At 42.7% G+C, this 11,895-nt stretch overlaps 2 protein-coding genes across 2 annotated transcripts in view; one reads left to right on the forward strand and one right to left on the reverse strand.

Moving 5' to 3' along the window:
• The window catches only part of PARP9 (poly(ADP-ribose) polymerase family member 9), a 12,219-nt gene extending 9,012 nt beyond the window's left edge, over window positions 1–3,207 (reverse strand). Inside the window, exons 1-3 of the mRNA XM_071561634.1 lie at window positions 2,956–3,207; window positions 2,530–2,569; window positions 274–1,106 (exon numbers count right to left, since the gene is read on the reverse strand). Of these exons, the coding sequence (XP_071417735.1) occupies window positions 274–1,106; window positions 2,530–2,569; window positions 2,956–2,970 (888 nt within the window). The 5' untranslated portion in view covers window positions 2,971–3,207. The remainder of the gene's footprint in view (window positions 1–273; window positions 1,107–2,529; window positions 2,570–2,955) is intronic.
• Window positions 2,730–11,251, forward strand: DTX3L (deltex E3 ubiquitin ligase 3L). The gene is made up of 5 exons (XM_071561635.1): window positions 2,730–3,261; window positions 4,380–4,600; window positions 6,466–7,998; window positions 8,727–8,944; window positions 10,235–11,251. Exons 1-5 carry the CDS (start codon window positions 3,087–3,089, stop codon window positions 10,302–10,304), a joined length of 2,217 nt encoding a protein of 738 aa, XP_071417736.1. The 5' UTR covers window positions 2,730–3,086; the 3' UTR covers window positions 10,305–11,251.
• Window positions 11,252–11,895: the final 644 nt, after the last annotated feature.

Genomic DNA, 11,895 nt, shown 5'->3' on the forward strand with positions numbered 1-11,895 from the left:
TTAATCATCCAATCTATAGCTGTTTCCTATTATATCATAACAGCCTATATACAAAAAAGAAGTAAAGACATTCTGAAGTTTAACAGCCATTTAGAAAAGAACCCAAACCACAATTCTTTGCCACTATAATTTATTTACCATGTGTAAATTCTCATCAGGCTGAAAAGAAAACTCTAGTGGACTGATACAAAATGTGTTCTGAACTCTTGGGCTCCAAATTCTCCAAAGACTTGGAGGCAACACCATGTTCAACAAATTACAGGAGAGTCTTACCTTCTGCTCTTCAAGGTGTCCTCTTACGATGCGCAAGCGAGTGCCTTCGTGTTTGATACAAGTTAAAGACTGGTTTGGGGAAGCTGGCAGAGTTTCCTGAAATGAACTGGTATCACCCAGAAACTCCTCGCAGGCCTTCTTCATTTCTGCAACTGTAGCCTCATCAATGTTCACCAGTTGGATTTCCCTGAGACACCCTGGTGAATTTGCCTCAACAAACTGCCTTACAGCCATTACAATCACATGAGCACACAGACTGAGCGGAAAGCCAAAGATACCTGAGCTCACTGCTGGGATAGCCACAGACTTTATGGCCTTTTCTGAATAACGAACATGGTGCAGAACACGCGTAATAACCTTCTCAAGTAGGAAACAGCATTTTTCCTTTTCATAAGCACTCCACTTTGGACCAACTGCATGAATTATTTTCTTACAGGGAAGGTTTCCTCCACCTGTCACTCCTATTTCACCAGCTTGCAATTTGCCATGGCGTTGAATAAAATCCTCGCTTTCCATTGCTATTTCTGGCCCCCCCGCTGTCACAAGGGCTAGAGCCAGACCTGCTGCATGGTGTAGATATTCATTGGCTGCATTCACCAAAGCATCGACTTTGTGTCCTGTGAGATCACCCTTACAAACACAAATCTCAATTCCCTGCTTTAGTTTTTTCCTGTATACTTCAACAGTACTTTTTGTGCTTTTGAAGGCCAATGTACAAGCAAACTTTTTGGAAATGAGATCACATAGACAGTTGTCTCTTCTCTTAAGGGCTTCATAGGCACTTTTATTGATGGGGATCATCAAGCTGGCCTCATCCATTACCATGCTTGACCCTAGGATACAGAATATAAAGTGAAATAGAAGATACCACTGTCAAAACATTGCTTTTTATATAGAAGTGTAGTTCATAGCTTTCAGTTTTATCCTATTGTCATTACTTACCAATAATTTTTACACAGTGTGACCCCTCTCCTCTTTTCAAAGCCCAACCAATAAAAGAAAGGCACTAAAAGATGACAATAACAGCATCACTGAGCCTGTGGTAACTTTAGGGTTTGGGTTTACCTTATTTTTCACCTCAGGAGGAAGTCTGGTTAAGATGTGCCTCCTCCTGGCATTTGTATTCTCTCACTCTCTCCTTTCTACTATTTATTCTCCCCACCATTAGGTGGACACAGCCACTGTCAGGGACAGCCCCCAATAAATCAGTGACATAATCTGAATATAAAAACATAAATCATGCCACAAAATTTAATTTAGAAAGACTGATGCAGAAACAGAACTGAATGGGCTGAGAATAAATGGTGAGAAGGAGGAAAAAGAAGAGGAAAGGTGTGAGAGGAACATCTCTGAAAGAGACCCTGTTACAGGGCTTTGTTACCAGCTGCAGTGTCACCGTGATGCTGGGCTTCATCTGACACTAAAACTTCGGCTGAGAAAGCGAAATGTGAAAAGTCGTGCCCTAATCAGGGCTTCAAAATGTGTGCAAAAGCAGAAACCACCACTTCTTCCCCTCTGAGATAGTTTCACTGAGCAGGCTGAAGCATCACTCTGCCCTTTCCTGGGCATTCTTAGCATTTCGTTAATGATTTCCAGGAAGGTCGGAGGGTAAACACCCCAGTCCTTTGCAGTGACTCGTATCAGCAGAGGAACAATTACCAATAGGTTCATTTAACTGTGCCACAGAGATCTTATGCTGAGCTTTAATTCTGTGAGTCTTGTTTGGTCTGCACTTAAAGCCTTCAAGCAAGTTCGTTCTTTGTACGGAACTTTGTTCAGAAAGGCTTTTTAAACCACTTTTTTCAGAGAACAAAGATCCCGTGGGGCAGTTTCTACATTATCAGTATGGATATACAGCCCTCTCCTGGCAGATGTCAGCACTACTACAAGCGGCTGTTATGTTAATTAGTTTAAATCAATTTCCGTGCATTTCATCAAACTTCCCTCCGGGGTATGCTGACTGCTAATAAACAAGAATCCAACGTTTTGAACTTTTAAAATATACACACAGATTCATCAAAACACTTCTGAGTTCTTCCTTTTTTAAGGGAAAAATGCAAGCAAATCCTGCTGAAGTAATGACTAATAATGTTAATTCGTAACCGTGCTTAATTAATATAAATTCCTATTAGGTACGAATTTCAGGTTTCTTTTTGGCTATTCCAGGTCGATGTTTTCCACCTTGTCGGCTGCTGATGGCAATTTTTAACTTACATACAGGCTCACCCTTCGCAGATGGCTAAATGAGAGGCTTACCTACACTGGTCTTCCCTTTCAAGATCTCTGGAATGTAACTCTATTGGGAAAAAAAAAGAAAAGAACGGTGAAAAAAAAAAGGAAAGAGAAAGTATATGTTGCAAATATCGAAGCACACGGACTGCCTTCCGACGGGCGGCGGTTCTGAGTCACACCCAACCGGCGGCACCAGCTTTTCAAACATCTGTACGAAGTTTTCTAAGATTTAAAATGCTATTCGGAGCTGCGGGATCTCTGAGGGGGAGGCTGCCCAGAGCACCCTCTGGCTCCGTCTGACCCGCGGGGACGAGAGGCCGGAAAAGTCCCTTATTCCCGAGCGCCGGGACTGTCGTGCCCCTCAGCCCCGCCGGGCGTTCCCGCCGCGCCCCCGGGTCCCTCGGGGGCCGCCCCGCTCCCTCGGGGCCCGCCCCGCTGGCCCGGCCGTACCTGGATGCCCCCCATGGACGGGCTCGGTGCGGGGCTGCCGCCTGCCCCTCAGCCCCCGCGGCCCGAGCGGACCCAGGGCGGGGACCCGCGGGAAGCGAAAGCGAAAGCCGCGAGCGGGCGGCGGGGGGAACATGGCGGCGGCGTCGCTGCTGGTGCTGCTCAGCCCCGCGCCCGACGGCGGCGAGAAGGTGCTCCGCAAGCTCCAGGCGTACTTCCAGTCGGGAAAGCGGTCGGGCGGCGGGGAGTGCAATGTGCGGGCGGGCCCCCAGCCCGGCACCTTCTGGGTGGACTTCCGCGAGGAGCGAGGTAGGGGCGGAGGCCGCGGCCCGAGGGGACGGCGCTGGGGGCGGCCGAGCCGCCTGAGGGGGCTCGGAGGGGCCATCGGGGCTCCATCGTGCGGCTTTGGGCAGGGCAGGGCAGGGCTGGGCTAGGCTGGGCGAGGCTGGGGGGATCTGGGGCTGCTGGGGTTGCAAAATGGGGAATATGTCAAGAAGTAAGTGTGTCGTAGGGGTGGTCCCGTGGTGTAAAGGAGAGCACTCTGGACTCAGAATCCCAAGGCCTGGCACTTAAATGGCTCCCTGCCATCCGATCCCGTCAGATCTCGAATGGGCTGTAGGACAGTTCCGAGGACTTCACTGTCACTGTCCAAGCTCACTCGGCCGTGGCAAACGGACCTCAGGACTTAAACGGTGGGGCCAGTTCTGCGCACGCTGTGCCTCACCTAAAACATCCACTGTGCAGGCTGAAAGGGCAAACCCACGTGGGGAGAGCCCTTCCCAAATTTTCGTTCGCGAAGTGTGGCCATACATACATACATACATACGAGTCTGTCGTAAGCCTGGATGTTCCTTGTTGTACGATCTTTGTATAGTTTCAAACCTACTCTGCAGTAAAGACATAATTAGTGCAATAGGCAGCAGCCAGCATCCCTTAGTTAAGGATATCCGGGAACTAACAATCCTTAAGGATGCAGTCAGTCAAGCTGGTGATGTATGTGCATGTTTTTGCTAAGGTGGCAAAGTACTCAAGGACCATGTACCCTAAAGCTGAACTGTGTTCATTATAGTGCTAAAGATCGCACCTGTGTGTCAAGAAGACCCTCCCCCTGAGCGGGCATGAAAGTTAGATGGGTTTATGTAACGTGTATGGAAATTACTAACCAATAATAGAGGGGATGTGCTTGGAAAGTTACTAACTGTGAATTTCAGTGTATAAATAATGGTGCGAAATGTCAGAAAAGTCCAATACCACTGAGTACCCAGGCTTGGACAACTCTGAAATAAATAATCAGTGTCTCTGAAGTGTGTAATTATTGGCTTGTTGCTCACCAGGTAAAAAATCTGATTTTGTGGGAAACACTGGTAGCCAGCACCTTTTCGGGTAACTTTATCAGCCTTATCTGCCTGTCCCCCAAATTACCGCAGATAAGAAGAGAGTGGAATCACGCACAGATCACATCTTGGAAATGGGTACAAGACAGCTGAAGATCATCATCCAGCCCGGAGAAGGGGACCGGAGCCACAGCCAGGTTGCAGCACAGGCCTCTGCCAGCTACAGCATCCCTGCCAGACCTGCCCTGCCCCAGCACGAGCAGTGGGCAGCCAGTGGCCACGGGGATACAGCAAAAGATGTCCTTACCAAAAAGGTACATTGGGAAGAGCGGTGTCACAACCTGCCCAGCCTGTAGTTCCATGTAGCCCTTTATGTTGTGTGTCAGTATTTCATGCCAAGTCAGTTACATAACCTCAGTCAATGAAAGGGGGACCGAGAAGGACTTCTGAGTGCTGGAGCTGTGGTCAATCCACACATGTTTATAGGCAGCATGTTTTCCATCATGGCTTTGGCATGTGCTGAGCACCACTCCCCAAAGCAGCACACTGGCAGGTTTCAAGGAATAGTGTGCACCAAGGGCTGCTTCCAAAAGGTGGAAGAGTTGTATAAGATTTGAATCCCTTCCAGATATGCAAACTTCTAATGCTATTTCAGCATGGTTTGCACATTTGAGCAACCCTAATTTCTTCTATTCCTTACCTCAGCATTAAACAAATCTGCTGTGATGTGATATAGCACAGCAAACATTCAGACACTTTGAACTAAAAGTTATGTAGAAAAGAAAGAACATGTGTGTTAGGGCCATGGGATAGGGCCAGGCTACATGATGTGGATGTGGCTCTCCTGAGACGCTGATACCTGACTCAAAGGGTTTACCCTGTTTTGCATGGTAGCATAGAAGTATCTTCTGAGGTACAGGATGTGCTACCATAGTGATTTCCTGGCATCTATACCAGTATACTGCAAATTTCCCTATCCTGTCTGTGCAAAGTAGAGATGGGAACATGTTACAATTCTTCAGAATACTGGGGTTTGCCTTAACTCTTGAGTTACTAAAGCATGACTTTTAGGAAGTTTTTAAAGAAAGATAATAAGTGAAAACTAGAAATTTAATATAAATAAAGAACAATTAAATATATATGTGCTGTTAAAACATGTGTTTATGTCACCTGATACTAAGGGTGGGACAGATTCTTTTGGGAATCCTTGGCAGAATAATGATGGCACTAAGTTGTAGTTACAGTTAATGTTTTGGGGGTTTTTTAACAGGATTTTATGATTAGCACAGAATTTCTACAAGCATAATTGTGTAGGAAAATTCTGTGAGTGGTGTAGCACTGTATTTGATAGTACAGCTTAGCCTGTAGTTTTTAGTTACCTGGACCCTCTGCAGATCATGTCAACTCTTAATACTTGGCTTTGCTGTATTGATAGAACAATCACAACCTAGACTTGAAAACCACCTAAAAGCATATGGGTCATCCAGTCAGGCTTCAAAGGAAGCAGAGGACAGTTCCAGTGGTGGATCATGAGTCTCATTGTCCAGCAGCAGTTGCAGCCCAAGTTTGCACTTAGGATTTGTAACTTGTTGATTTTGTAGGCAAGGCTTTTGAACCTCCCTGTTCTGTGAAGGGGTCAGCACCATTTGGCAGAGTGCCTGGGACCTTCAAGGCCATTCAGGAGTGGATGGGTTGGCCTGGTGCCCAGAAACCTTGAGGATGGAAGGGAGGGGAAGAAGAACTCTGTTTGTTTTGTCTACTTTGTGTGCAGGACTTTTAGGACCTGATAATGAAGGGGAAAGGGCCTAACATGCGATGAGCTGAATCACACAGGATGGCTGTTTGCTTTATAAAATGGCATTAGTTATGCTAACCCTGTTGCCAGAGATTGGGAGCAGAGAGTGTTGATCACAGTCTCAACCTAAGTGGCAAAGTTACTGTTTCTGCTCGTGCAATACTGATGACATTAAAAAATTTCATTTTTGCTGCTGACTTAGAAACAGGTTGTGTTACTTATCTATGTGTAATGTCTTTATACATGACATAAAAGAAGCACTGTGTGCAAATGTGCTTATTGTAATCTGTCCCTACTGAGATAAAGAGAATAGGACTTCTTCTTGCTCAGAATATAGAAGCAGAAAACAAAATATATGTTGATATATTCTTGTCTTTTCTTTAGATATTTCTTACAGTATCTGCTACTTTGAATGCCAGTATATTCACTGAAGAGCAAAGGAATAAAGTTACCATTATGTATCCAAACTTAAGGAGAGAAAGAAATCCTGACAATGATGTCTCTGAGAAATTGACAGGAGATTTTACAGATATTGAAAAAGCTTATCACTACTTCAAGGATATCCTTGCAGGCAATGACCCAAACCATGATTTTACACTTTCTGAAACTCAGAATGGTTTGAAAGATGAAAATGGTCTGAATAGTGAAGAAATGAATGAGCTTACAGTTTCGACAGGTCTCTATGAGTATTTTAGTCATACTCGCAAAAAAGAAATTAAAAACCTACATGAACGTTTTGGAATGTGTTTAAGAAGTAAAGATAATGATAATGAAACCACATCAATATACCTAACTTCTGAGAAAAGTCCTGCATCGTTAAAAGCAGCTAGTGATTTTTTTATCAATACTTTCCAGAAAAGTGTAGAAGATCTGACACAGGAAAAAATTCCCATAACAAACAGTTACACATTAGAGGAGACAATAATGAAGTTAAATGAAAAGTTTAGTAATCTTCTTGCTAAAGAAGAAGGAAACCAGTTCCTTCTCCGTGGTCCAATGAGAGAGATCTTAGCTGCCAAGAAATTTCTAGCAGAGGAAGGTAAGAACAGTCAAGCTGAAAAGAATATGAAAATATCTGTATCGTGCAAATACAGGGATGGAATAACAATTGATGCTTCTGTGTTTAAATTGCTGGAAACCATGTTAAGGAAAGAATTGGAAAACATTGAAGACAAATTTGATACAAGAATAGAAATAAAAGACCATTCATATGACCGGATGTTGATACTATTTAGGCCTAAGATGCAAATTTCTGATATGTCGTCACATGCTACTGAAAGTTTCATCAATGCATTTCAAAGTGCCTCTGCAATATTAGGAGAAAAAGTCATCTGCCTAAAGCATCTTTCAGAAGATCAGAAGAAAACTTTAAATATGCTACTTAATGCAAAACAATTGGAAGGTCTTCATGTAAAAATGAAGAAGAAGGATGACAAGTTAATCCTAATAGGTTTACCACAGCATTTTTATGCTGCTGAAAAGCACATTACAAACCTTCTTAGCGCTGAGGACTCAACACAAAGTAAAAATAAAGCACCACTATCCTCTGATCTGAGCTCTCAGGAACCTACAGGAGCATTTAAGAAGAAACCCAGTTTCAGAGAAAAGAATAAGGTTACTTCTGAAGGACAGGCTAAGGCAAGGACAGAAGAAAAAGACGACGACTGTCCAATTTGCATGGAGAGAATTAATAATAAAAAAATACTGGAAAAGTGCAAACATGCATTTTGCGAAAGTTGCATCAGCCAAGCCATGGCTTTTAAGCAAGCTTGTCCTGTTTGTAATATCATCTATGGACCCATGAAAGGAGACCAACCAGAGGGAACAATGAAAACTAGAAATTCGCCTGTCTCTCTCCCTGGTTATGATTGTGGCACTATTGAAATTTCCTATGATATGAAAGGTGGTATTCAAACTGTAAGTATATTTAAAGATTCCTATAAGATGTTTTTCCCACAACAAAACAAATACTGAATATAAAATTAATTATTTTCCCATTATTTTAATTTAAGTCCAGGAAAGAGCTTTCTCTCTTCTGTACAAGTCTGCAAGTAGTTAATTCAGTATTTTTGGGTGCAGTTAAGTAATAGAGTAGGAATTAAATGGTCAGATGGTAACACTCCATTTTATATGCATGAGAACAGAACTACCTGTTTTTAATTTGTACACTGGGAATAACTGAACTGAACTCTATGGAGTGATATCATGTCAACAAAGTTTTGTGGGTATAATGACTCTCTGGGGCATTCTCTTTGCTGTAGACACCAGTGGACAAAAATGAATAGTGGGCTGGCTTGTAAAACTTTCCAGGTGAGAAATCATCTTATGTTATGCGCTTGGATTTGTGACTAGTACTGAGGATGGAGTAAATGAAAAGTTAGGGGTACAGTGACATGCACTGGGGAGAGGAAAGGGGAAAAAACAACTCTAAAAATGACAATGGATGCATGAGCAATGACAGTAAAATGTGAATGAAACTTATATGAAAGTGTCTAATGAGAAAAAAGCTCTCCAAGATCAGTCATCAGTCATGCTATATCCTTCTGAATCACAGGCAGGATAAATAGTACTCTGAAAGCTAGGATGTATGATTTTCATGCTTTCAAAGCATTTATGTGTTTTTGTTTTGTTTTTCTACAAAACAGAGCAGCCATCCAAACCCAGGGCAATATTATCGGCCAACTTTCCGAACAGCGTATTTACCTGACAATGCTGAAGGGCGAGAAATTCTGGAACTCCTCAAACGGGCCTTTAACCAAAAACTGATTTTCACAGTGGGACAGTCACGTACTACTGGTGAACAAAATGTTATCACATGGAATGATATTCACCACAAAACTAACATAACGGGAGGACCTACCAAGTAAGTAGTCTTCTCCTTAAGTAACATTGCTACTCAGACGAGTCAGGAAGGCGGCCCTCAATATTTTCCACATTATGGCTTTCAAATTTTGTCAGTAACAAAGTGATTGTAGAATACTCTATGGATGCAAACATGAATCACCTTCACCTATTTGGACAGTTGAAACAAGGATGAGCACAGTCTTCTGTTGCCCCTCAGGCCAGTCAGTCACCAGTGAGTTGTGTAAGGCACTTAGTTAATAACTGCTGTGATTAGAAACTACTTCTAGCACAGGACAGGGCAGCAAGCTCTTGATAGCACCTCAGGTTGGACTCCTGATCTCAGCCTCTCCTGTTACCTACTGTTTTGCACCAGTAGGTGCTGGTCCATTATGATCCTGTTAAAGATGGCAGACTTTGTAAAATATGATTTGAAATTCTATTTAACAGAGCTAAAAGCAAGAAGAAAGAGTTTGTAGTATAGATAAAATCGTATCCTTTTAGATGATAGAAACCATGAGTTGTGCAGCATTTACTGGGTCTCTGATCAGAGCACAGGACACTGTGCCAACTCCATCCATACAAAGGGTTACCACATTTTGGTCTTTCAAGCCATTCACAGGACTTTTTTAGTAGGCGACAACTCTATTCAGCATTTCTTGAGGACTTGCTGCACTTCTAGATAAAGGCAAGGACGTGCAGATGGAGCAATCACTAGTACTGAGTGGGAGCTGCCTGCAGCAGAGATATGAGAGAGGCTTAGACCAGCCCTTCTTATCCTTTCAGCCCTTGTTGCAGGAAGAGGCAGGTGTTGTCCGGCAAGCTCTAAAGATTTGTGTCCAGATCCTCCTGACTGGGCTAGGATCATAGAAGAGCAAAAAGTACCACTTTAACTTCATCCCTTGCTCTGCACAAATTCTGTCCATGGTTATCACTTACTTCATACACACTTCTGGTGATGCACTGCTTAAAAATTCAGAGGTGCCACTGTGTGATTTGAGTGCTTACTTGGGTATGCTTCAGATAGGATTTTTCTTTTTAGAAATATGCAGGCCCAAACACTGTATCATTTTGAAGAGACACAGCAAGCAGCTTTGAAAATCAAGGTCTTAGTGTCAGTTTGGACAACAAAATGCATGAGCTCCTTAAGTTTGTAGCTTTACCTCCTCTGACCAACAATATAGGGTCTGTTTTCTCTGTAGGGCAAGAAGTGCATAGAATTTGTTAAAATTTATAAAAATATTTTGATGAGAAGATTCTGTAGAACTGCCAGGTGCTTCATTGCAGCTCAACAATTCTTTTCTTCTCCTAGTTTTGGTTACCCTGATCCTGATTATCTGCAGCGGGTTCGATCGGAATTGAAAGCAAAAGGAATTGAATAAAGAAATGTGGCAACTGTCAACTCTCAAGTGTAACAACTGAATATATTAGCAGTCAATTTACTACTCAAGCACTGAGGAGAGAAATTACTTTTTTCAACTGCTATACTTAGATTGGTTGTATTTCACAGTCAGCTAAGAAAAGTAATCTTTTAACATCAAACAGTATATGTTCTTTTCACAAATCATTTACTTCTCTGTATGTGTAGCCTTTACAGAATTTGGTTCTTGTGAATGTAGCATCAGTACTTCCTGCATTTGTTAAGTATCAAATGTGTTAAATTGTGTATTTCCTTACTGGTGAATCTGATCTCAACTTTTTGCCACAAGTCTTCAGTCGAACTGCTAAAACCATTAGATCCACTACTGGCTTTTATTAGATTTAGAAGTAGAAACACTTAACATTATCTTTGTGTTACTATGTCTGTCACCACGGATAGCATTGTGTAACCCATCTAACAGAACATTTCTATGCAGCTGCAAGTGTTAGCTGTGATCAGGCTATGGACTTCTGCTTCTTTTCCTTTTCATCATAGAAATGTCACCAGTTCTTTGGGGTTTGCACATGGAATTAGCACAGCTCATGTACAAGTGGGGACATCGATGCTGCTCTGCAGAAGTGCTGAATACTCAGAGCCACATTGAAGCAAATGGAAAGTGTACATGGCTATCTCTGATAATGGGCTCTTGGTTCTTCTGTGCCTGCCCTAATTTTTAAGCTTAAATACAACTTATAAATCCTCTTTGCAGCTACAAAACTATTCTTCCCATTGCTTTCAACATATGTTTAAATTGTATCATACTCTGCAGTTTCTAAACAACATTCTAATTTACCTGTGTGGTGGTGTGTCACAGACACAGACACAAACATCATTTTAGTGGGTTGAGCCATGTTTGTAAGGCTACTGAATACAACTAATAAAAAAAAAATACTGTCTGTGTGTACCTGCATTCTTCTGTACACATTTTTCCTCTTTGTGATACATACAGCTGTATATTTTTCTAAAATTCAGCCCCTGCAACGCCATGATTTGGGGTGATTTAGACTCCAGGCCACCTCCCCTTTTTTTTTAAGGTTCCCACATTGTGAATGGCCAGTACTACTTTACCATCTTGACTTTCAGATTTAGTAACATGTGGGTTGGGATGTCTTTCCAGCTGTGGTTTTGTGTTACTGTATTTGTTTTAACATTTTACACTGTTCTGTGTTCCCTGCTTTTCTGTGCAGTAAGATACCAACATTCTAAGTGCCTGAGCTTTTCTGCACACTGAAACAAGCTGCTGTTGTGCTTTAACCCCAGCCAGCAACTACATCCCATGCAGCCACTTGCTCAGCCCCTAGCCCTAGTGGGGCAGAGAATCGAAAAGGTGAACCTTGTGCATTGAGATAACAGCTGTTTAATAATTAAAATATACTAATAATTGTAATGAAAAGGCAGGGGGAATAAAACCCAGGAGTGGTGCATGATAGAGTTGCTCGCTGCTTGCTGACTGGTGCAAACACCCCCAACCAGCTGAGTCACCCCAGTTTCTACACTGAGCATGATGCTCTATGGTGTGGATTATTTGGCCACTTTGTGTCACCTGTCCTGGC

The sequence above is a fragment of the Pithys albifrons genome, chromosome 8 (genome assembly GCF_047495875.1).
Source record: "Pithys albifrons albifrons isolate INPA30051 chromosome 8, PitAlb_v1, whole genome shotgun sequence".
Lineage (NCBI taxonomy): Eukaryota > Metazoa > Chordata > Aves > Passeriformes > Thamnophilidae > Pithys > Pithys albifrons.

What these genes read in the sequence shown, in the direction of transcription:
- DTX3L (XM_071561635.1), top strand. Translation starts at nt 3,087, where the DNA reads ATGGCGGCGGCGTCGCTGCTGGTGCTGCTCAGCCCCGCGCCCGACGGC. An exon ending in AAGATGTCCTTACCAAAAAG is followed by an intron (nt 4,601 to 6,465) that starts GTACATTGGGAA and finishes TCTTTTCTTTAG; the next exon opens with ATATTTCTTACAGTATCTGC. An exon ending in ATAACGGGAGGACCTACCAA is followed by an intron (nt 8,945 to 10,234) that starts GTAAGTAGTCTT and finishes TTCTTCTCCTAG; the next exon opens with TTTTGGTTACCCTGATCCTG.